General features: G+C 42.7%; 3 protein-coding genes across 3 annotated transcripts; 1 reads left to right on the top strand and 2 right to left on the bottom strand.

Annotated features, from left to right (window-relative positions):
- Positions 1-373: 373 nt before the first annotated feature.
- Positions 374-2,821, bottom strand: gmnc (geminin coiled-coil domain containing). The gene is made up of 4 exons (XM_052077548.1): positions 2,675-2,821; positions 2,472-2,551; positions 2,228-2,344; positions 374-1,532 (listed from the first exon to the last, which is right to left on the bottom strand). Exons 1-4 carry the CDS (start codon positions 2,778-2,780, stop codon positions 867-869), a joined length of 969 nt encoding a protein of 322 aa, XP_051933508.1. The 5' UTR covers positions 2,781-2,821; the 3' UTR covers positions 374-866.
- A 7,986-nt stretch (positions 2,822-10,807) lies between these two features.
- Positions 10,808-14,829, top strand: ostn (osteocrin). The gene is given in 5 exon segments (XM_052077565.1): positions 10,808-10,865; positions 10,868-10,941; positions 11,991-12,068; positions 13,529-13,737; positions 14,506-14,829. Coding segments are annotated over 5 exon segments (504 nt in total). The 3' UTR covers positions 14,591-14,829.
- An 829-nt stretch (positions 14,830-15,658) lies between these two features.
- Positions 15,659-25,657, bottom strand: LOC127608437 (protein IWS1 homolog; the record flags this gene model as incomplete). Its single annotated transcript, XM_052077500.1, has 14 exons — positions 15,659-16,377; positions 16,514-16,625; positions 17,593-17,649; positions 20,125-20,236; positions 20,322-20,439; positions 20,663-20,792; positions 21,368-21,450; positions 21,538-21,688; positions 21,868-21,974; positions 22,470-22,527; positions 23,335-23,545; positions 23,816-23,875; positions 24,293-25,307; positions 25,556-25,657. Coding segments are annotated over 14 exons (2,442 nt in total), but the record flags the coding sequence as incomplete, so codon positions are not given.
- Positions 25,658-26,256: the final 599 nt, after the last annotated feature.

Here is a 26,256-nt window from a genome sequence, read left to right as displayed (position 1 = left end):
TGTGAAGAGCACTTTGTATACAGTGTTGGTTGTCTTAAAGTGCTCTAGGAATACAGTTGAGTTGAGTAAAGGCCATCAGTGGTGTTTAGAATTAAATTTCTCGTCATGTTTATAGATAAAAATAAGTTTAACAACCTGGACACCTGGGTATGCAACAGGCATAAGTTAACTTGATCTAATTTAGTAGAGTACCTCCTTAAGCGTGGGTCATCAAAGGCGCTTTTCCCTGGCTCGTTGTCCAGCGACAACAGAGGCGACCCTGGTAGTATTAGTTTTGCTTAGCAACAACAGTGGCACCAAAGGGACAAAAGTTCCCTATCGTGGTGGTAGAATTTCAAATTCAAAATGAACTCAGCAAATCGACTGGTCATATTTGTGTCGGTTTAGTTCACTGGAGCTATTAGCTTGAGCAATGGAAAAACTTGAATACAGTTGACTCAAAGTGACAAAAGGCACACTTGTCATCAAAGAGGGCTTTTCCCTTGTTTACTGTCTTGTGACAAAGGTACGAATCTGATGTGGGAGCCGTTAGCTTAGCAACTGAGACACGCAACTCAAGTGGCCTGAAACAGACAAAATACATTTAGTGAAAAACTCCAATGTGGTCAGTGGGCTAACAATTACATGTTTCAATTTACAATTTCAAAGTATTACAGCCTGTTTCTTTTTTGTCAAGACTTAGTCAGATTAGTTGACTGCAGCTATTAGCTTAGCAATCAAGATGCTTGAAGCTGATGACCTTCGAAGAACAAAAGGCACAAGTCAAATTGGTTCTGAGCTAGCGATAAGTGAGTTAGCCATGAGAGTCTTTGAGTCAGCTTTCAAGACGTAGCCTTCAACGTTTGGTCTTGGGGTCCTGCGCCCTGCTATAGTCCAATTCCAGGATCCTGTTTTCTGTGGATGTATGTGGGCAGCCAAGTGAAGTTACAGCGTCCTTGGGGGTCTCTCCGAACAAAAGCCTGCCCCTGAGGGTAGCTGAGGGTCTTTACACTACTGGCAGGGCTCAAGGACATCGAAAAAGCCAAGTCCGGATGTCCAGCTGCAGACTGTCCAACTTGTGACGGACTCTGTGTGGTCCAAGACCAGTTCAGGACCGGACTGCAGAAAGGAGCTTGGCTTAAGTGAGTCTCCTCGGAGAACTGGGATCCAGATGGTGGACTGATGTGATTTGGAGTGGATGCCATGATGGCATGATAACTTTGCAGACCTTCAGCGCTCTCGTAGCTGCAATCTGACTGGTCGCTCTCGATTTGGTGGGCGACCGGCGAGACTGCTAAGTTTTTCTGGTACGCAACCGGTAAGGAGGAGGTGTCGATGGTGTCAGGGTCTTTCAGACCAAGAGTTCTCAGAACCCAAAGATCCAGCGTGGGCTCGGAAGAGGTGGAGCTGGATTCGGCGGAACTGAACTCAGCAGTGAGGTTTCGACAAACGCGCTTGCTGATGTGAGGGTGGCGCCGAGTACAGTTTTGGAAAGAGCAAACGTGGTATGGTGCCCTCCGATTCAGATTCTTGGTCCTGTTGGCACTCAACTTCTGTACAACAACATTCATTTGCATTCTGAGTAATTCATTTTGTTCACAGAGTCAAAAATTCAAGTTTGTCATTTTTCTTTCATGAAACTGACAGGCAAGCAGTCCAGGCTGTATCCTGCATCTCTCACTAAGTCTGCTTCGCTTCAATGAAGACTGATTCAGAAATTCAAAAAAAATCTTTACATTCTCTACCTAAGTAGAAATACAGACACTCGTGTCATATAAATACTGTTGTAGAAGTAGAAGTACTGATTCAACTGGTTACTTAAATGAAATTAGAAAAGTACAGAACACAAAGGATGTTTGTCCCCTCAAAATAACCCAATACTGATGTCTATACAATCCACTAGCAACAAAGTGAGTACACCTCTGTATGAAAATGTCCAAATTGGCCCCAATTAGCTAGTTTCCCTCTCGAGTGTATTCTGGCTGATTAACATTCTAAGGTTTCAAGTGTGAATCGGGGGTAGGTATGTTAATTTGGTGTTTTTGCTCTCACACTAATATCGGGGTGTACTGACTTTGCTGAGATACTGAAGGTATGAACGTAAGTGTGAATGCTTGGTTGTCAACATGTGGCCTGACCAATTTATTGTTTCTCTATTTCCCCTGAAATTGACCACCACTCGTGACACCTACTGGTGGCCAGTTTGTTCTTTGTCTACATCATGAAAACAGCTCAAAGTTAGTCTCACTTTAGCTTTGTCTTTCGAATCCCCTTCGAAAGACGAGTTGAGGAATTGTCGCAGTTTGTAGTTCTCCTCCTGGAGACGATTTAGCGCCTCCTCTTGCTGCAGCAGAATGTTCTCAAGCTGACACCGACCATTACACAAACAAACACACACACAGAGCAAATTTCGCAACCGAATCATTTTTATTTGATCAAACAAACACATTTTGATCTGATTTGTCATACAAGACATGTTGTAGGCATGTTACCTCTTTGTTCCTTTGCAGGTGAGAGAGCTGCTCTGAACGGAGCACACCAGCAGGGGGAGACCTGTTAAACACACACCCGTCTCACACGCACGCACATTCATTCACTTTTAACATCTATTTTAGCCTAAATACATTCAGATTTGACCACAATAGCATCATTATTCACCATAATATTTCAAAAATAGACTTTAAAAACAACACACCTTTATTTTTCGACTGACTCCAAGTACAGGAGGAATTGTGACGCTTGCCTTCGATATTGGTGACGTCACATTGAGCGGACGGGGACAACCTGGTTAGGGTTTCCATGGAAACGGGAAAAGACCAGGCGCAATGCGTGCCCCTGAGAGTGCATTTAAAAAAACTGCAGCAATTATTAACAATAGAACCAAAGCTAACAAAACACAACACGACTGTTGTTTTATTTACGAGGAATCGAATACAAATATTAAGATACAAATGACAAATTAATTAAATTAAAATTGCAGAATAAACCATCAAACGAAACACACACAAATAAAACAGTTGAAACCTATTTTACGTGTTCACTTTTTAAATAATTATTTCAAATGAATTATTACGTAACAGTATCCATTGTATTTACTGCTGGAATTAACTTTTGTTGACTTCATTTACACATTGAAATAATGTACATATAACAACGCAGATGCATTATACTACACTAATACGCCAATCAAACATGTAGTAACGGGTTTTAATTTAGTAACACGTGTATTGGTAATATGTTATCACACGGTGAACCAATTTCGAGGTGGAATAAAGTTAATAAAACATGTTCAGTCGTCATTCATTTCACGTCCACTACATGAACATACAATGCATTTCGCTGCACGTGGACCATTCACGTACAGCTAAATGCATTGTACAATCATGACGATTATCATCCCGCGTGACTCGCACTCACTAAAAGCACAAATCCTACTGCAGGGTCCACTAACAAACTCAACAAATTTCGTCATGTGTGTTATGGGCGAATCATAAAAATATAAAGATAAACAAAACAAAAATCCAGCATTTCTCGTCGCAGCGTGAAGAATAAAAGGCACCGAGATACACGTGAACTCACCACAGAAACGCGCCCCCGCGGATGCTGGCCACCCGCACGCGCCCTGCCAAACGTAAAAAAGTTTTTTAAGTTGTTAAAATGGGTAAATATTAGCACAGAAAATCTGAAGAGATCAAATGTTCTTGCTTCTTAATATCCTATGCTCGCAATAAAAGTTACGCACACATCCAGAAATCCTACTTAAAACACACTCACAGAGGACAACTAATCACAGCTCGCCCAATCACATTCGATGAACTGTTGTGACGTCACTCCAAGCAGGTTGGAAACCACCTGAGGAGCAGATGACCTGATGTCCAAATAATGTGCTGTCTGAAAGGATTTTAAGACATTGAATGTGCAGGTCGATGGATGCCGTACACGCATAAATTAATTCTCAGTCAATTTCACAAAGCAACAAACAGAAGTCGTTCATAATTCACTGTTGTCACATGAAGTCAAAGACAACCGTACAAGGAGGGAAAGTTTGAACGCGTGAGATAACAAAGGAAGGAAAACAAAGAGAAGGAGAGGCTCATGTAGAACACAAGGAAATTAGATGAAGACAACAACCTAGGAGACTCAGGGAGAAATGCAGTCACATAAGGAAAGAAGGACATGGTTACAAAAGGAAGAGGACATGAGGGGAGGAGATGAAGCCAAAAAAAAAAAAAGCAGGACAATATGAGACTAGTGTAAGACAAGGTGGGTGAAGTAGATAGTAGGACACGAGAAGATCTCACGAGGACATAAAGCGAAGACTCAAGGTATTATTAAGAAGACAGGTATGATATGAAAAGATGAAAGTCTGTTTCCTTAGTCGTGATGAAAGTTATGTAATTTCTAATCACACCGCATAGTAAATGTGACTCCTCCCATGCTTAGTGGCTGTTGGGTTCATCTGTACCATGTGGAGAAGTCAATAGAGTGACCATCAGGCGTTTCATACATATTATTATGGGGTGGCACAATAACCTTGTGTTGAGCCATATGTGCCAATGAAATTCACTGGTCACTGTGGATTGTGTGCCGGGAGGGCGTCACTCAGCGGGTGAGCCACTTTGATGTCCGGCTTGTTGACGCGGCGCCACGCCATTTTCCAATTAGTCCCCGGGTTGCCACCGTTGGACAAACGCCAGCGGCCAGCAGCAGGATGTGGGATTATCCAGCGGATAGGTTGGCGACCAGCTGTTAGCCATTAGCGGACCCTGTAACAGGCAGGTGGACGGGATCTCATCAACCAACGCCAAGTTCAACCATGGTTTCATCGGACCATTACATGTTTTCAAACACAAATTTAATAGATTTCAAGTGCTTTTTGAAAATATCCCAGCTGTCTTCGGTCAGTAGGCGGGGGACACCCAATCACAGGATTCTGCTAGCTAAAAAGCAAAAAAGTAAATCAGGCAAAGTCGAGGAAAACAGCTGAAAAGTACCTTGGGTTAATCAGAGGGATTATAAATGTTTGGTAGGTGTGTGATGACTCCCATTAATATGAGATGTAATTTGATTGTTTCATTGCAAACACAGTCACAATCCTATCGCGAAGGGTGTGCACACTTGTCCAATCACGTTTGCCCAGTTATTTCCCGTATCTAAAAGATTTCATTTGTTGCCCAATTGAGTTCTACATGTTATAGGTCATCCGTGAGGGGCTCAGAATAGAGCCACTGCTCTTCCGGATCGAAAGAAACTAGATGCCTCCCTGGTGGTGATCCAAGCACGACGGACTGGGTGAAGACATTGCCAGACAGATGGACCCGATCCAAACACTTGTTTGTGTCTCATGTCCAGTCTGTTGGGTTACCATACATGACTACTGGTCCTTTTGTCAAGGGATGCTTGGGGACGGCAGGTAAAAAACACCCAAGAGACGAGAGGTGGGTACAACGCACGGGCAGGCCTGGGACTGAAGAGACAGTTGTGTAGCACACGCGGTGATGAGACAACGTTGGGTAAAAAAACTGAAAAGTTAAGATACAGTCGAATGTAAGCGACTGGATGTGACCTTTTTAAAGGCATAGCTGGTTAGAAATCACGGGGATTGTAAAACCAATGGGACACGGCTGACTTCAACAAATTGGAGGCTCGGGTCTGACGAGACAAAGGTCAGAAATGTAATACAAACAATTAAAACTGAGGGAAAAGTGATGCTAGCCAGACGAGACTCAGATCAAATCATCGGTCCAGAAGACATGAGGGAAACTGCAGTTTAAAAAAAGTCACAATCCATAACCCATAACCCATCCCTCTTTCTGTTGGTGCTACAAGTCAATGAGTTTGATGACTTTCTCCTGTGTTGAATAAGTTGGCTTTTTGGCGAATTTACGAGTTGATCTAATACGAACCTATGTCTGGTCAATACTAAACCGCGAGTATCTAAAATCCCAAATAAGTGATTTATGGGGCTACTGGTGGTCAACCTATTGGTCTAACTCGCAGGTCGGCAACACGCGGCTCCAGAGCCGCATGCGGCTCTTTAGTGACATCTGGTGGCTCCCTGTAGCTTTAACTGTGAATGCAAAAACTTTGTTCTTCTTCTTTCTTCTTTCTCCCCACAATCTTGCTGCTGTAGACTGTAAATTTCCCCAGTGTGGGACAAATAAAGGATATCTTAATCTTAATAAAAATGTTTGAAATGGGAAAAAGATTTTGATAGTAGGCTAATATAGCTCAAAAAGATGTTGCAGCTCCGAAAAAGGAGAGCTGTGGTGTTGGTTTTTTAAAACGTACACTTTATTTCTGCTTTGAACAGTCTCGACAAACAGACACGTCTACGTCCGACTCCGTGCATTCTCTCTTCTCGTTCGACTCGAGAAGCGTTCAAAAATCGGAAATTCATTATCACTTCACTGACACTAAGAAAAGCGAAAATAATGCGCCAAAACAAAAACTCAAGCGAGGAAATCACAAAATAAATTCTATGGGTGCGTTTGTGAACACACAACAAAGGAATGAATAGCATAAACAATTCTGAGACAGTCCAGTCTCCTACATACATACAGCATGTTTCCTTCATTGTAAGTTTTGTAGAAGGCTTTTATTTTTTTATGGCTCCAGACATATTTGTTTTTTCTTTTCTTTTCTTTTTTCTTTTTTTTTTTGTCCTATATGGTTCTTTCAACATTTTGGGTTGCCGACCCCAGGTCTAACTAGTGGTGAACGCAAATACTAAATCCCACCCGGTCTGCCTCTTGTTTTGGCTCCTCGCTGGCAACATAATGACTGGGTGACGGCCGATGTAATTTGCTGGATTTGTGTGTGTGTGTTAAACTGCCTGGTTAATCTTGAGTGTGAGTGTTGTCTCCTGTGGAAATAAACTAAAGACTACCAGGAGGTCACTGCAAAAATGCTCACGTGAGCGCACACACACATTAAATACTACTCTAAAAATGTGAAAACGCCGCACACTGTGAGTCTACAGAAAAGTAGTGGTCAGCCAGCTGTGAGTTGGGTGTTACTAATCTCAGCCTAAGACCCTTTTTCCATCCCCAATAATGATACCCTGCTGAGAGCTGGAGGCCAATTAAAGTGAGGCACTGCCTCCTCAACTCCAACCTCGCTCACCCCAGCACAGAGTAAGTGAGCTGGGGGTTAGGGGGGTGGGGTCCAAGCAGCTGCTTTCAAGAGGCAAAACTGACTTCTGGTGTGTTGTATACAAATAAGTTTGGTGTGTCTGAGGTGACAGCCTACCGATCGAGTGTCAAATTAAACTACCAAGTTGAACATATGGTCCATCCTGAGACTTACGCTCGCAACATGCTGGTCTTGCTGGTGACTCCAAGAGCTAAAACAATGTGAGTACATTCTAGAGCAGGGGTAGGGAACTCCGATTCCTCGAGAGCCATATCGCGCCTGTTTTAGATCCCTCCCTACTCCAAGACACCTGATTCAACTCCTCATGATTGTTTTAGGCCTCTACAGGGCTCGCTGATGAGCTGATGGTTTGAATCAGGTTGGTTCTCCAATACTCTGCATTGCCTTGCCAATATTCATTGTCTGTTAAACAAGCAAAGTAGCTCCATCTGTGGAAATGTTTACATCTTGACTTTCAACAGAGTTTGTCACTCTCGCATTTTGTTAAACTGCACCTAGTATTCAAAGTGGTATCTTGATTTTAGCCTGATTTACTGCCGCATACTCCTCCCCAGGTCAAAGAGAGGTCAAAGTGGTGTTGTTGCTGTAAGGATTCTGCATCGACCAACCACGACAAGATATCAGACAAGATCAACTTCCCTGGATGCGTTGCCGTGGAAAATTCTGCATCAACCAACAGAGAAGAAGTCCTTCCCTTTTTTTGTGATGCATGGACACATCGCCCCCCAAAAATATACGCCACCGTCCACCACTGACAGCAAGTGCCATTTAGAAGAAGCTAACACTGTTATCTTTTTAAAAGCGAGGACCAAAGGAGATGCCATCGCTTTCGTGGATACAGCATTTTGTCACCAAGCCACTAAAATACACCTGACGTTTCGTGTGGAAACATGGCGCATGACATGGCCAAATTATTACAAGATTATCAGAAGCTAATGCTGTTAATGCTAATATGTACCAAAACTGCAGCTCTGCTTACCTTTGGCTTTGACGTGATTGTGTTTTGGACAAATTGTTTTTTTTTTTTTGCCCCTGAAATTTATCCAGAATGCCAGAAAGTCATTGGATGAGAAACTCTTGGGATGGTTCCCCTCCATAACCCCCTCCAACCCCCTCAACCCGCCCCTCCATTCCCCGCCAGTCATTTTAAAAGCAGAAACTGATCTTTCAAGAACCACAGAATATTGTATTCCCAAAAGAAAGAGTAGAATCTCTTCTTTCATCAGTTTGCATCTTGCTCATTATATTCTTCAGTAATCAGAAGTGGAACAAGGTTTGGTTTCACCCAAAACACCAATTTACATAGTCTCCTCATTCCTCAATAAGCCACCCTAATACTGTCATTCTTTCCAGAGGATAAATAATACCGGAATCACCTTGTGTCCCCTTTTAACTTTGCAGTAGCTTTGTCAGAAACAAACTATTGAATGCTGAAGACTCGGACATGAATACATCTCACTTCCAACCCGAGTTTCGATGTCCTTTTCTCCTCAGTTGTCTGGATGCTCCGCCTTCATTCCGGCAAAGAATTGTGGTCTTGTTACATTCATCTACAAACATTATATCATGAGGATTATTTCCACCGTGAGCGGCGGCATAATAATATGTTACTAACACCACCCCAAATCCGAGAAGGCTCAGGTGTCACCCGGCGGTATGCCTACCGGCACGCCGGGTGACATCACCAGTCTCTTGATTGGCTGTTTGGTAAAGGTCCGCACCGGCGCGTGCCAGACATGAGCATTGTGAACGTCTTTTTGTTGACTTAGAACAAGACGTTCCACGGCTGGCGAGGTGTGAGGCCAGAGACTGGATAATTCCGGCCTGCAAGCGCGTGTGTATTGTGTTACGATTAAGTCCAGAATGAATGAAACATAATAACCACGAGGTCCTGTGATTTAATGTGACATTCCCAAAGTCCACTCAATAAGCAAAGCGTTTAATGCGTTAATGACCCATATGACCCGTATCGCATTGTCAAAAGGTGTGTGTGTGTGTGTATGTGTCTGTTAGTGCTGGGTGATTAATCAGTTTCAATTATAAATTCATGGAAGCATGAAGATGATTTTTACCCATTTCTTTTGCACCATGCAGGAAGAGTGGAGTGTGGAGTGTGTGGGCCGCATGGAATGACATCAGTGCGACTCGAGAAGGTCGTCGCCAATTATCGGTCCAGTTATTTCCATCATTATTAGTGCGTTAGCCGCTATTAATAGCGCAGGTGTGTTGTCTCAATGAGGGCAAGCGAAATGAGGAAATGGAGCTCACCAGCACCCTCAGGGAGGACATGGGGCGGGGGCTGTTGCCGGTGCTGACGGAAACACAAACCCAAATCATGTTCACTGTTAAAACACGTAGAAGTTTTTTAAGTTGGTAACAAAACATTTCAACTCAACTTTTACAATTACCCGGCGGCACTATGATACAGGCATACAGCTATAGATGGAGTTGGTCAAAACTCTCAGTGAGCCGCAGTAATATTAGTAGATGTTCTTTTCACAGGATAAAGAAAATGAGCCTGTGAATCATGTATCATCACTCTAAATGCATCGGTCTACTGTTAATGCTTGAAATCCTTCACTTAGGGCGTTACAACACTGCGACACTGATGCTATTTGATTAGCTGTCTATGGTGTTTACCGTTATGTGGTAGCATGAAGCTAGCAGATTGCAAAGCAAAGTTATGTGGTTGTTTCAAGAATCAAACATGTCATTTTCTTAGTTTTTTGTTTCGTTTGACAGTAGATTTCAAGTGGGATTGACAACAAATAGCTTGAAGGCACTTTTTGGGGAGGGAGGGAGTGAGGGAGAAGAACAAAGAAGAAGAAGAAGAGGAAGGCAACACAAATTTCCATATGATATGGCACAAAATACAAAACTCAAAGTCCCAGGTTTACCCAGTAAGACCCAAGACTTGCCAAAATAAAAACAGGACAACAAAATAAGATAAAATTAAGATGGTAAAGAGATAAGGGAGGTGCTTTTCACAGTTTGAATGTGTGAACAAATGCAATCAAGTAAAGACGTGGCTGCCAAAAAATGAGTGGCGCTCCAGTTTCACATAATACTGACATGGTCATTTTGTACTTGACCCAAAAAATACTTTGTTCACGATTTAGGTGTTCAACGTACAGGAATGAATAGGCATGTGGTACGATGGTAGTTGTCAGTAGTTACAGCCAGTTTGGTGGTTGAATAAATCTAAAGTTTTGTAATAAATCATTGTTTATATTAATTGTGACTTCAGTATCAATCAAAATAATCACAATTATTATTTTTTCTATAATCGATCAGCCCTACTGTATGTCAAAATAATAAAACCAGAAAAATAAATCAATGAAATAAAAAATATATATTTAGGTCCTCGTGGGATGCTGCACTCTAGAGTCAGTGACAATATCAAAGTCCTGAAAGATTTTGTCCTCAAAATATAATTTGAGTCATCTGCAGTGACATTTGGTTCATAAAACCCCCACAACTACTTCAGCTGACATCAATCCACCCTGGAGTGCATCAGTGTGATTCTTTGGATTTGTGAGCATCACTCTGGCCCTTTTTAAAAAAAATTATTTTATTAAATATCACCAATGGAACTACAGATGAGAAGAGGAGACGAGGGAAAGGAAAGGAAATGTGGAAGGAAAGAAGTTCACTTGATGACACACACACTTACATGTTACACAGTGGAAAGGGGGTACAGGAAGTGATGTCACATGGGAGGCTGCACATTGGAAAGACAGACAGACGGTTGCTATAAAACCTGACATCAAGTCTGCTCACGGCAACAGACAAGAGGACACAGTGAAGGTAATGTGTGGCACGCAGATGTGTGTATGTTGTTCCACTATTAAAAATGCTCTTCATTTTGTCCTTTGGATTTGATTTTCTCTTTTCTCACCCCTTGCTGCAAATTTGCAATATTAATGATTATATAAATCATTAAAATCGCTGAAAGTAATCACTGCGGCAAAGTTTTACATGAAAATAGTTTGAGCTTTTATGCATGATTTCATGCTTGCACGTTGCTGATACTCGAACAATATTTATAACTTATCCCAGTGCATGAAGTCAAGGCAAGGCAGCTTTATTTATGTAGCACATATACAAGGTGTGTTCCGGTGTGTTCCACGTATTTACAAAAAAACAAAAAAAAAAAACAAAAAAACATTTAAAGCCAACGTGCAAACACAAACGAGTGAAAGCAATGTTTTAATCGGGACGTCTTTATGTCACTTCATCATCATACATACACTCAAGGAATATTTTAAATACTGGCAGATAACAGAAGAAATATTTCAATTACTCTGATGGACAAACTTGAATTTATTCATCAATTCATATATATGTTTTTTTTTAATAAATTGTAAATAAATTCAATGTCATACAGAAGACCAACATATCTTGAGCAAAGTTCGGCTAAAATTGAAGACGAAGGTCAGGGAAGACCTTGTGAATGGAAGAATTTCCTGTGTGAGTGTGTGTGTGTCATGAATGGGACATGCATCAGCAGTGTGTGTGTGGACCTGAACCTTAACTGCTCATCAAGAATGTGTTTGACGTTGGCGGCAGGTGTGTGTGTGCATGCGCACGAGCGTATGTAAGCGTGCATCTCGGGGGAACTCGTTTTTGAACGGTCAAAAGGCGTTTATTTGCAGGGATGGAAAATGCTAAAATTAGCCTGATGTTGCTGGACAATACACATCCCCGTCAGCAGAGCTAAAAGTGGCTTGTGTGTGTGCGCACGTGGATTCCGCTCCAGGTGTTAGCACGCAGTGCAAATGTGTTTGTAGGCTAATATGCTTACGTCCAGGTCATAGGTGTCAAGAGTGATGTGTTTCGGGTGCCATATTTTGCAGATGGACTTGTGGTGCTCTCTGCTATTCATCTGTCTGTTGTCCATCAATGTGCCTGACTGCAACACCCGCGAGCTGACGGTACGACAACTGCTCAGAACATGTACACACACTAAAAAGAGAATCAAAGGGAGGGGAGGGTTGCAAGAAACCACCATGCCCGAAGAAAAACAAACTACCAAAGACAGAAGAGGTGACGGACAATGTGTGAATTATTTGCAGTGCATTCGCGAGCACGCTCATAGCCGATCACCAGCTGTTAGCTTGGGCTTCGGAAGCTTTGCTCAGACTATGGCGGAATATCCACCTCTGGTATATATGAAAAAAATGCAGTCTCTTATTCGCCAATAACTGGTCATAAGACGAACGAACAAAACCAGAGAAGCAAGCTGAGCCAGCTGACAGTATTCAGAAGCGATGCGGAATTGGCAACATTTCTGCTTGACGGGTACATTTTGTTTTTTCATTAATTGCATATTACAAAAAGGAGGGGGAAAAATCAAATTGATAACATTTAGTATTATAACAAATAAGTCACGCTATTAAAAAAGGTGCGGATGTTGCTGCCATTTTAAAATCATTATTTCAGTGTAAAGACATTTTCTTGGGAATTTTCTTTTGAATATCTCAATTTTTTAGCAAAAGGTGATCCAAAGATATTTTGTTGTTGTAAACATTTGACAAATTTATGGGGGAGGTTGATGAAATGCTGTCAGTAATCTGTACTGACAACAACATTTTGGTCATAACAGGAAACTTGAACATCTTGACAACAAAGACTACCAAAGAACCTTCTACAATATTTGATACTTTTGGTATATTACATGTGAAAAGTTCGAAAAACACTCAAGGTCATGTTCCTGACTTGGTTTTCTCGACTCTAGCATGTCATCTTTGGGATGACAAGGGATTTGGTTGTCATGGACCATTTTGGTGTGTTCTTGGAACAACAAACAATCCCAAAAGTCAATCAAACCAAAATTTTCCCAAGAAAAAGCATAAACGTAACAAAAAATGTAAATAACAGTTGTCATATTTTTCAGAGATAAAAAGTATAATCATATACTTATGAGAAGTCATCCTTTAAGAAAAAGCAGAATTTTTGTCGTAAAAGAGTTGCAATCGTCTGAGAATAAAGCATTTATTGGAGGGAAATGTGCATTATTAGGCCAGTAAAGATTTTGTTTTAACTACATTTTTATATTATATTGAAATCATGAATTTGTGTGTCACTTGAAACTGTCAATACGAGATTGAGAGCAATAAAGTGTTGCATATTGGATATTTCTTTCTTTCGTACCATGTTAAAAATGATTGTTGTAAATAATACACATAGTCTGTGTTTCACATAATAGCATAATATGAACAATGTATGGTGATTTTAGCAAATGTGTTCTTATTGCATTTTTTTTTAATTCTCCCAGTGTTGAAGTTGTTCTCGCCATAAGGGAAGAAGGAACTCTACGTGCCCCAATAATTTTGTCTATGTGGTACACCTCAAACTAGCCTGATTCACCCCCCATCTGTGTTGGCATTTGCAGCATGTTGACGCCGACGCGTCGACAATGTCGAGGCCCGCCGCATTAGCTCACCCAAGCGGGACCAAAATGCTCCGGCCAGATCACAGAGCGAAGGCGGAGAACGACGTGACAGAGCCCAGGAAGAAGGCGAATCTCATCGGGAACGCGTCGCTGCTGGATCGGCTGTCCGCCGGCGCCATCAACACCAAACATGCGGCAAACAGGAACAGGTCAGAACATACTGAAAAGAAAATGAGATTAAGCTACAGTCCTGATCTCATGGGAAAAATGTTTATATATATATGTGTGTTATATTGTGTTAGATATACTCTATGTGTTTGTGTGTGTGTGTGTGTGTGTGTGTACATACATACATACATATATATATATATATATATATATATATATATATGTATGTATGTATGTATGTATGTATATATATATATATATATATATATATATATATAAAAGAAAGGAGAAAGAGAAGAAAAAAAAACAACCAACATCTTTCAATTAAATACAATATGAACACAAGAGGGCGGCCCGGTAGTCCAGTGGTTAGCACGTCGGCTTCACAGTGCAGAGGTACCGGGTTCGATTCCAGCTCCGGCCTCCCTGTGTGGAGTTTGCAAGTTCTCCCCGGGCCTGCATGGGTTTTCTCCGGGTGCTCCGGCTTCCTCCCACATTCCAAAAACATGCGTGGCAGGCTGATTGGACGCTCTAAATTGTCCCTAGGTGTGAGTGTGAGTGTGAATGGTTGTTCGTTTCTGTGTGCCCTGCGATTGGCTGGCAGCCGATTCAGGGTGTCCCCCGCCTACTGCCCGAAGACAGCTGGGATAGGCTCCAGCACCCCCCGCGACCCTAGTGAGGATCAAGCGGCTCGGAAGATGAATGAATGAAAGAACACAAGATGTTGATGATTAAGATGTCCATACCGATTGACCGATACCGATCACAATAGTGATGACATGGAAATATAGATGACATTTGTGTCACAGAGTGACTGATTTGCCACGGCGACGCCTCAGCCTTCCTCCTATGGACAGGATAGGAATGAGACACCTCCCAAACAGAAGAGGCTAAGACGCTGCATATCTGGACAAGGTACTGCACGTATGCTCCGACCCTCATCACAGGCTGCAGTCAATCAGTCGCTGCAATACTCCACACGTCAATCGATGCACCCGGAAGGCAAGCAGTGAAACAACTTTTTTTCTCTCCTTTAAACACAAAATAAATGTTTTGAAATGTGTTTCTGTTTCTCAAAACGCCACATTTTGTTATGTTTTTAATAAACAAAGAGTACTGTATTCGATGAAAACATTAAAGAATGTAAAAGAAAACGGGTTTTGTTCAGTGTAATTACTGTAGCCATTGTAGCATGTGTGTTGGATGTCTCTTAAATGGGCGTGGCCTCGTGAATGACACCAGGGAGTAGCACCGTTGATTATTCTAATTTTGTTTGTAGGGTTAATACTTTTTCGGATTTTATTAATGTGGATGACTACACTATTTAGACGAAACAATGCTAAAAAGTAAAAACTAACATTGGTGACGCCTTTCCCAATGGCTGCTACTTTTTAAACGTCACAAAGTACCTCGATTGGTTGTCGGAAGGAAATACCTCAGATGTGATATTTAATCGCATATGACGCAGCCGTCTAAACCTGAACGGATATATTCACGTACTACACAAATTTGCTAAATGTCCAACTTAAGGTGGCCGAATATTTTCTTTAGCAGACATTCCGAGCAAGTTGTCAGCACCAGTTATCGAATCGCCCCTCATTTACCGTTGTGAAAACGTCATGATGCTCGGTGTTTAGACTTTTGTGCCTTGCATTCCCTCTTTGAATCCACTTAGAACGTGCTCCCCGTGACGATTCACGTTGGTTCTCCTGATGTGTTTCACTCGAAGGCGGTGGGAAAGATTATGCAGGTTTCTCACCATTTCGCCGCCATTTCCTTGTTTCACGCAACGCAACCGTCGCCGTTCTCTCGCCATAACCGCAATTCGTTTGGGTGTGATGACGTCACGCATACAATCTCCCACATAAACAACCTATTCATCTTAAGTCTCCCATCTTTCAAGACATGAACAGATCATATTATCACGACAATGATGTCAATTAAGCATGAGTGAGAACACAATGACAGTAGGTTTTGTTTTATTTAGAAAATTATCCTGGACCCACAGCAGGACAGTGCACATCCAGGCTCTACAAACTGACCCTGGACACGCTGAGACATCAGCATTAGTTGAGGAGGCCTGACTGGAGCAGCAGCAGAGAGTGACAACACTGATGATTTAATTTGTGTATCTCGCTTTTGACCATGATTTGACACTCATCTGTTAGAAAAGAGGACATGTTTTAACTTATGTTGGCGACAACTGAGACTGTGCGACCAAGCAGATGGTCCTCCCGGATGAGAATTAAAAACGGCAACAGAGTGTAGAGCTGCACCCGACATAAAAAATAATAATAATAATAAAGTGAGAGAAGAAAAGAAAATAATTCCTACAGAGGATTGATGTAAAACACCGGTTCTGGAGGGCTGCCGTGCCGCATGTTTTCCATCTCCCTGTTGCGATACACCTGATTTAAATGAACAGCATCGATATCAGGCTTCTGCAGAGCTGATCATTTGAATCAGGTGTCTTGGAGAACGGAGGAGAATCTACAACAGGCAGGAGATGCCCTTCGAGGACCAGAGTTTGACACATCTGCTATAGCGGTTAAAAATCAGAGTGGCATGCGATTTCCCTCCACGCTGATTTTCACGGCGTGTCCCGGCTTGGTGAGGCGGCGGATGTCTGCAAAACGACGCATCTGCTTGTCCACCCGGGACATCCCCTTCTTAACGGGACCCTGGGTAGAAACACGGCAAGTCAGTGATATTAACTCCTTTACTTGCAATTCATCAGTGATGGCCTTATAGTTAACAAATCTCTACTGAAGAGCAAAAAACTAAAATTGCAAAAGGTTGCAAAACACGATCACTCACCCTGCTGGACTCCATCTCCACGTTCCATTTGGGCCGGACAACGTAGTCTTTATTGGAGGGCATCGGGACTCGAGCCCTGGCGCAAAAGCCCGGGTCGCCTGGTCGGAGCGCTCTGTGGACATGAGCACATTTTTGTAAGATAAGATATCCTTTATTCGTCCCACAATGGGGAAATTTACAGCCTCCAGCAGCAAGAATGTATGTAGAAAGAAGAAAGGAGAAAGAGAAAAAAAAAACAACAAACATCTTTCAATTAAATACAATATGAACACAAATGGATAAAAATTATTATTATTATTATGATTGTTATTTTTTATTCATCAGCCTGACAGCAGTCGGTAGGAACGAGCGTCGGTATCTCTCCTTCTTGCAGCACGGGTGTAACAGTCTCTGGCTGAAGGAGCTACCAAGTGCTGTCAGGGCGGGCTGGAGGGGGTGGGAGGGACTGGCCATCATAGCTTTTAGCTTAGTTAGCATCCTTCTGTTGCCCACCTCCTCCAGAGTGTCAAGGGAGCAACCCAGGACAGAACTGGCCTTCCTGACCAGTCGCTCCAGTCTCTTTCTGTCCCGGGCCGAGATGCTGCCTGACCAGCAGACAATGCCATAATGGATGGCCGAGGCCACCACCGAGTTATAGAACGTCTTAAGGAGTGACCCCTGAACCCCAAAAGACCTCAGTTTCCTGAGTAGGAAGAGTCGGCTCTGTCCTTTTCTAATCAGGGTGTCCGTGTTTGTAGACCAGTCCAGTAAGACAAGACAAGTAAGTCAAGTAAGTAAGACTTCATCATTTCAATGTCTTAATTGTCATCTACCTTTTGCTGAACATAACCCTTAATTTTTATTTCTTGCTAAATATATTCCACATTACTTATATCATCACTATGAAAACCTGATGTGCTAAACAAAAAAGGAGGGCAGATTGAGAATCAGCGCAAAAAAAAAACCAAACATCTCGAAAAGTTACCTGGCGCCTCTAATTATAAATAAATAAAATAGTATCATCACTTCACATTCAAACAAGACTGGCCCAGATCACACTCAAACAACACTTGTAGCAGAATCTTCTCCACTAAACTTACTTCTCCTCTCCCGTCAGCTGTTTCTCCAGGTCTCGACGGGGAGTCAGTCCTCCAGAACTGCAGAGACAAAGAAGGAAGAAGACGAGGTCGGCATGGATGTGCGCATGACCGGATCTGCTCCATCCAAATCTCATGCGGTTATTGTCCCAACGCAAATCAGCCGGTGTGACGTCACACACAAACAAACGGGACCCTTTTGGAACCACCAACAATACTAACAATATGAAGGTTGTGCTTCAGCCTTTGGAGCACCTTGACTTAACAGCAGAACCTCCGTTTTGCTCCAAGTATTGTGTTGAAAATCGTGTTCGAAAGGAACGCGTTTCCCAGTGGATGCGAGCGCCCAAAACTACGACTATTAAGTCTACTAATGGTACTGTATATATTTTCAAAAATATATGCTTTTATATCTACTTTTTTAGAAATGCAATTCTTTACAATAGTGACACTTCATAATAGTCAAGAAAATAACTTGGAAGTCACAGAAGTAAAAATAGTTTGACTCACTTTTTTGCTCCTTGTCCGAGGTCAGATATGAGAACATATTAATGATCCTCAGTGTATCTTTTTTATTTTTATTTTTTTGTTGGCGGTGATGTTTGAATGTCATTATATTTGTGTTATGCTGGAATGATTTTGTTATTGCCCATTTTAAAAGAGGTAAAGACCCATGCTAATAAGTATGGTTCTTATTTATATTTTTGGGTGTCTAGAATGGAATGTCCCGAATGGATTCATTTCCTATGGGACATATTGCTTTAATTTTTTTTATTTGGTTGAAGTCAGACTTTTTCGGAAGGGATTATTCACGCAAACCAAGGCTGCATTGTACAGTAGTTGCTCTAATATCACAGACTTGCGATGGTCGAGACTAGTGTGCTAGGAGAGCAGCAGTTTTAGATTGGTCATTATACTAAGTTTTCATTTGGCTGTGACGTTTTAAATTCAGTTACCGGTAGTTTTAATTAATTTTCAGAGCGGGTTTGTTACCCCGCAAATGCGTGATTTTTTTGTTTGTTTAGATTGTTATTAGTTTTAGTTTTCTTGACAAATAGTTATTTGTCGAGTGCAAGAGAAAAATAACTAAATAAATAAATCATCACTAAATATTGTTCAAAAAAATTGTTCACAGTAGAATTCTTGGCCTTCCTTTTTCTGTACGGCTGTCGAGCAATACCAAAATTACCGGTAATGCAATTCAAATGAACCTCAAAAGCTCATGTCATGATCTTTATGAACATACGGTGTAGTTTCAGTTAAGTTTCCATTTTTAAAAAAGGTTTTCAAATTGTAATTTATTTGGTGAACGGAAATATTTTTGTTTGTTCCTTTTCATTAACTATACGTGTGTTGGAGAACAAGCAACAACACACCTAATGAATCAGAGATACCAAACAGTTAGTACAGTGCTACCCCTGACCTCACACTTCAAGACACATCCAATTTGGAGTTCTACAAACATTGTAAATGTCACTATTTGGGGCACCGTAAATTCACATGTAAGCACATCCTGAGTTCCAAATAAAGCGAGGGAATGAGAACAAGCAAGTCGAGTGAGTGAGTGGATCACATCTTCTTCACGTGTAACATGCGGGATCATAGCGATGAGAGAACCTGCTAGGTGGAGAGAAGACATCCGGTTCCTCCACCCTCTCCACCTTCTGAAGCTGACTGACAAGGATGAAGAAGAGGATGAGTAGGAAAAGAGGATAAGGAGGGAGGAGCTGGACGAGCGAAGAAGAGAGGAGAGCAGACAATGGAAAGTAGGGCTGGGCGTAGTATCCATTTGATCGATTATTTCGGGTTTATTTGTCAGCACGAATTACTTTTTAATGGTCCCACCCCATCATCTCCTTGTAGTTGAAAGCTTGCCTCATTGAAAAAATATCCTTTGGATTTACTTCATTTGAACATGTACATCAGTTGCGGATAGTCAATTGGTTGTCATATTTTGCACATTTCCGACCACTGCTTATAAATAGCAACTTTACGTCCCGCAGACAGACAGATGTAATGAGTAGAATCATTTACTAATTGTTTTGCAGGATGACCAGAAATGAGCCTGGTGGAAGGAAATCAATGACGCTGAACGTTGCCAAAGTCATGATGCCCGTTGATACGTTGCAGAAGCAACGTATCCCTATGAACACGTTGGAACCTTTTTGACAAGAGCATTGTCAAAGCTGTTCCAGGGCATGTCAAACATGAAAAATAAAACCATTATACATGTTGCTATGGATGAAAACTTACGGCTCACCCTGTATATTGTGGCCACAATTTAAGACTATGCCTGGGGTTCCAATTTTATGCAAATTACTGCTTTAGGGGGTTAACCAGGAGAACTGAAGCAAATTAAATAGAAACAGTGATTCCAAGGCCCAGCCCTAGTGGAGCGTAGACCACGATGATGATGATGATGATGACGACGATGATGATGATGACGATGACGATGACGATAGGAATCTAGCTAGTTAGCGTGTTACAGGTGAAAGGAAGTGCAGCCGAGAAACAGGAAGTAAGCACCGTGGCTACCTGAGTCGCCTGCGCTGAGGCATCTGCTGGTCCAGGTCACGCTGCTGCCGCTCCTCTCGTGTCATTCCTTTGTAGTTCGACGTCAGGCCAAAGATGGGCCGTGACCATTCGTCTGTGACGCAACAACAGGAAGTGAGGTTGACGGGAAGATGAAGAAGGAGGAACAAGTAGTCGGCTGCGTCATGAGGCGTGCTTACTAATGAGCTTGAGGGCCAGGTCTTTGTTAGATCTGGACTCTTTGGGGTGCTTGTACAGGAACATGACGGCGCGACCAATCCCGCTGTGTTTCAGTGTCTCCTGACTGACGCTGGGCAGCTGAAGGCAAACAGATCAGATCAAAAAGTGTTGGATTTGTAAGGTAACCAGGTCACAGTGCAGGCCTTAATAGTCAAATCCAACGTTTTGCTCCCATCTAGGGGTGGTGATTAGCGGTTAGCACATCTGTCCCACAGTTCTGAGGTTCATGGTTCCAATCCCAGCTCCTTGTGAGCACTCAGTTATAACATTTTAGAGCACAATATCATGCCTCGGTACTCACTTCCTGCAAGACCCTGAGCAGCTCCTCTCGGATCCGCAGTGCCGGCAGGGACTTGTCAGGAAGCGGGCTGATCCACTCTTTGATGGCCGACATGACACCACTGTCGATGAACGTCTCCTTCAGGTCCTGCCTGAGTAAGCACACAACAGGACTTTGGGTTTGGATGATATATCTATCATCAATTTACAGGGAACCAGCACCCGTTTGCAGTTCCCCATTTACAAATGTACCAACTAACCCAACTTTTGAAATAAAAGGTCAGTAAATACAGTTGGCCACTCCATCCCTCTAAGCGCAACTTAAAACTCAAAAGCCATTTGTCGACACCTACAAACGATGCAAAGTGGTGGGCATATATAGTCACGTATCGCCGATCCATTCACTCTTAAGTTCAACTTCTTGCTGACTTTGAAACTTAGCTTGTAGCCGACGTATGCACATTTTGAGCATGACGTCTCTGATCCACTGGTTAAAGGACACTTTGATTCTCTCCTCTTTCATCTCAAACTGCTTCAAATAACAAAGCGTGTGACGGAAAAGTGGTTAGGACTGCACGACTGTCCGTCTTTTATGTTATGTGTTGTGTTTATTATTTGAACTATTATTATGTTATTATTGTTCAGCGCTTTGTTACAGCTGCCGCTGTTGTGAAAGCGCTCTATAAATCAGCATGTATTGTATTGTATAAATAAATAAAAAATCTACTTTTTTAGGTGCATGACCACTTGAGGCAGCAGAGTAAGCTTCTTCAGGGCTGGTTTCTTGGCACTGTTCAGTGTTCTGTCCTCCTGAAACAAGAACAACAAAATGAAGGTGGAATTACGAATAAGTGGAAGCGGTTTATAGTTGTGTTTGTACATGTTTCCTGGTCAGACCTCAGCGGCCTCGTTCATCTTGATGATCATGGCGCTGACCACGTCATCTGCGTCGCTGATGAACGTCCCGCCGTCTCGGTGGCGCCGCCGCTTGCCGCTCAAGGCCTTTTTGCGCGCCAGCATGATGTCAAAGTCAGACATGAAGCTGGAACTGAATACACACATGATCAAAGCGTTAGGCGGCTGTACTAAAAAGTCGACCACAAAGTGTACTACACTGTCCAATTATATTATTATTGCAATATGCGGCAGGACACAAATGGCTCCTTGGGCGGACTTTGGACAGGCCTGATCAACACGTGTGTGTGTGTGTGTGTGTAAAACACCTACTCTTGGCCTCCGCGGCGGATGCCCTCATCAGAGTCCGAGTCCTCCATCTCTTTTTGCTTCTCCTTGACCTCCTTCTTGTCGCCCTCCAGGTCTTCTTGGTTGAAACCCTGTGCATCCAAACACAGATGTAGCGTTAGCTGTAGCATCTTTTGCTCTCTCCAAATTAAGGCACACAAAATAAGAGACAACTGTGAACAAAATGATAAATAGTCACAAAAGAGCATTTATCTGCACCTTGATTAGGATTCTCATCAAAGTAACGTCCTTTAACAAAGAATTGTTGAAATTTAAAATTGACACTTTGCATTAAGACTTTTTACATTTTCTAATACCTTTCATGTGGGGGAAATGCAGAAATAAAATACGGTAAATGAATTTATGGAAGTGATGATTTTGAAGCTCATTTTTGATTTCGAGAGACTTGACTCACATACCAACACTGAGCGCTCTATAGCCGTCAGTGAACTTCTCTGCTACTTTCACCAAATTTCCGATGTGTTAATTCTGTTCATAAACAACCAAGTATAATGTTTATAATGAAACAAAAAAAAATTCTTGGAATACAATGTGTAGATGTGTTGCACGTGAACATTCGTACTCACCGTGAACTCTTCCTCCTCTTCATCACCAGACTCTCCGAAGATGTCTGCGATCATTTTCCTGCAATACACAAGGAAGAGGTCACAGATATCAAATCATCTGAAGTGAAAATGCATTGTGTGACCAAATGCATTGTCCAAACAAAAACCATGTTAGTACCATTCAATATTGTTAACATTGTTTTATTTGCCAGTATTAATGAGGCAAGACATCCTGGAAATCTTGGTGAGGAAAAAAAAACCCATCTGTAGTGCTCACTCACACACAGATTGAGAGAAGCCATTTGTACAAAGCATTTGCGAACTATTACTGTTAAAAGAGGAGTTTGCAGGGCGGGGGGTTTCGCTTTAAGAAACAATCTCACCTGAGTGAATTGAGGCTACATCCGAATCTTGCTAGCTGTTTCGAAACTGCAAAATCCTTCCATTCATATTTGTGATTACTATGCTTTTGCAGTCTTTTTTTTTTGTTGTGTCATCTAAACATTCAAGCTGAAAGTGAACTAACGTGCACCAGAGTTCACTTGTTTATAGTACTGTGGCATATGGCCTTAAAAAAATAAATAAAATACAATTACCAAGTTAGTCAATTTTAACTTTCAGCTGTTAGAAAACACAAATTATGTTACTAAAAACACATTTTCACCCCCAATCAACGTATAAACACCTAGGAGATGAATGGACTATCTCGGCAAAGGAGACGTTTTCACAAACACAGATTTGAGAACAATATTTGGGGGGAAAAAAGGCTAAAACTCTTACACCGTTGACTTCACCGCATGAAAAATGTGAGCAGAAATAAAAGCGTTGCTTTTATATTTTTGCTCACTCCATGTGTCCATTGTACAGAACATTATGACGCACTCACTCTTCCTGGTTGTCGTCATCGTCACTGTCGCTCCCAAACAGCGCCTTCTCATCTTTAGTCTCTGCCGCGCCCTTGGAGCGGTCGTCCTCATCGCTGCCGCTGTCGGAACCCAGCTCCCGGAGCTTGGCCGCCATGCTCTTATCGATTCCGCCCGACTCGGCGTCGCTGTCGGAGTTGTCATCGTCGGAAACCGCTCGACTCCTCTTAACAGCTGACAATACAACGAGAGCAGAATGAGACACTTTGTATTTTAAAACCAACATCTGGGCCAGGTCATTTAGAGATGAGGTTTAAAAAATTTAACAATGTGGAAGTAAAATAGTTTCTTTGAATAATAAATGTTTTTTCAAATTTACAAATTATTTTATTTTATCATTTGCTTAAGTTAACAAATGATTTCATGTGACAAAAAGTAATATTTTAAGAAAAAAGGTCTGACGACTTGCAAAAAATGCAGCCGTGTCGGCTGTCCTTGTCTCACCTGGTTTTTCTGTCTCTTCGTCTTCCTCGCTGTCTGACAGGATGGCCTTCTTCCTCTTCACTGTGACACATTAAAACCCATGATTGATTGAATGATCGATTCCTGGCACTTATCAACACCTCCATTTACAATGTAATGCTTGCGTCAACATAACCTCCACATCAATGGCACAAAAAGGCATCTTTTCGCACACACATTTTATCCTCACGACATGGTGAGAGGCTTCAACAAAGCTTATGTGCTCATACGTTTTTGGTATGGTGGAGGAATACATACAAAATGGAAACTTCACACAGAATGGTCAGAGCGCACATTCAAACCAGGGACCATGGACCTCTCGTTGTGAGGCAGAGGCGCTTACAATCAATTTACCATGCAGCCACCTACATGCTACATTCCTACAACTGTTAATTTGATGCTTCTCCACAGCACACATGGAAACTTTGCGGGAGGTTGCTGGTGTTTTGAGCTTATTACCTGGCTGTTCATCATCGTCGTCGTGACTGTAGTCAGAGGTTTTCTGTGTAGCTTGCGCTTCTCCGTCACTACCCACAACGTTGGCTGCGTTCTTCCTCCCATCGCTGCCGTCCTCCTCGTCATCCTCACTGTCCGACCGCATGACGGCCTTCCACTTGCCTCGACCTCTCTTCTCAGACTCTCCCTGTCGCACGCCGGACTCGTCGGTAGAGTCCTTCACTGCCGCCATCGGTCCGGCGGCCATCTCTGTGTCAGAGTCACTGTCGGTGGAGGCTTTTGCTTTGGCGCCCTTGTGGTCAGTGTCACCCTGCGCAGCCGCCGTTTTGCCTCTGTCCTCCTCCATATCCGAGCTGCTCCCCCTGTGCTTCACAGGGGACGACACCTCTCTTTCCTTATTGTCTGAGGCGCCATTTTTGAATGGCATCTCATCCTCCGATACGCTTATCCTGTGTTTGCCAACAGAGCCATCATCGTCGTCACTGTCAACGGGTTTTGGACGTTCTGCCTCAGAGTCGCTCCCCTGGACATTGCGGTGAACGGGAGCATCGGCCTCAGAGTCGCTCCCCTGGACATTGGGGTGAATTGGAGCCTCTGCCTCTGAGTCACTCCCTTGGTCGTGGTGGCGAACAGGAGCCTCCATGTCTGAGTCGCTCCCCATGTCATTGTGGGGAACGGGAGCCTCGGCCTCAGAGTCGCTCCCGTGGACATTGCGCTGAACGGGAGCTTCAGCCTCTGAGTCGCTCCCCTGGACATTGGGGCGAATTGGAGCCTCGGACTCTGAGTCACTCCCTTGGTCGTGGTGGCGAACAGGAGCGTCCACGTCTGAGTCGCTCCCCTGGTCATTGTGGGGAACGGGAGCCTCTGCCTCCGAGTCGCTCCCCTGGTCGCTGTCGCCGTGGTGACCGGGCACTTCCGCTTCTGAGTCACTGTCGCCACCTCGGCGAACATCGTTGTCGGAGTCGCTGTCGTACCTCCGTTTGTTGTAGGACGGCTCCTCATCGTTGCTGCCCTCGTCCTGATGATGCAAACGATGACATTATGTCACATCTTAATGGACCACATTCTCAGTAACAGTTTAACTAAAGTGGAATGTCAGTTCATGAACAACTCCTTTGATAAACGAAACTTTCAGAGTAGGGCTCCTTCTTATGTATTTAATCTGGGGCAAATAATCAACAATGTATTCAAATTTAAACAGCTCATCGGTGGAAATTACTATTTTGTGCAAACTTAAGAGTTATGTCTAATGACAACAAGTCTGACCCCAGAATGATGTTTGTTGCTGTCCTCACAATCCGATGTCTGATGTTCATCCTGAACTGGAGTTCCGCCTCCATCTGTGGAATAAAATATTTTTAAAACACTTTCAAGACATCACAAATGAAGTGTAATACATTTGATAGAGGTGTACTGTTATAATTCCAGTCACACTTGTTAAGTTACTGAGCAAAGTACATTTGTCTCATTGATCACCATGCTTGTTTTTCATCTTGACCAAGGTAGGTCTTCGGCATCAACCACCTTATGAAGAAGCAATTTTTGTTCTCCTTGTTTTCTTTCTCGACCCTCCTTCTTTCTCTTTCATTGCACGATAATAAAGCAGCAGCAGCAAGACAAAGCACACTTGGCCTCTCCCCGACAGAAATTCATTTCCATATTTTGGAAATGCACCTTTGCCAAGGACTGTAGAAAACTGAACGCCGAGGAAGGTGTGGGCACCTTTTCATTGGGTTGGATAAAAAGATTTGCCTGTTACTCCAGAGTTGGCAAAGGGTCCTAAAGTTTCCCAAGCAGTAGCGAGGGAGTGACCAATAGTTGTTAGTATAGTATTCGCAATACTGCCCTGAATAGTTGTCATATGTCTTTCGTAAACACTACATTGGCCTGAATGTTGATAAATGTCTCAAAGCGTCGCTGTTGATAAAGGCGACCTCCTTATTTTCAATTCAACATCCGCTACCTTT

The sequence above is a fragment of the Hippocampus zosterae genome, chromosome 10 (genome assembly GCF_025434085.1).
Source record: "Hippocampus zosterae strain Florida chromosome 10, ASM2543408v3, whole genome shotgun sequence".
Classification (NCBI taxonomy): Eukaryota; Metazoa; Chordata; class Actinopteri; order Syngnathiformes; family Syngnathidae; genus Hippocampus; species Hippocampus zosterae.
This window is presented reverse-complemented; position numbering and strand designations above follow the sequence as displayed.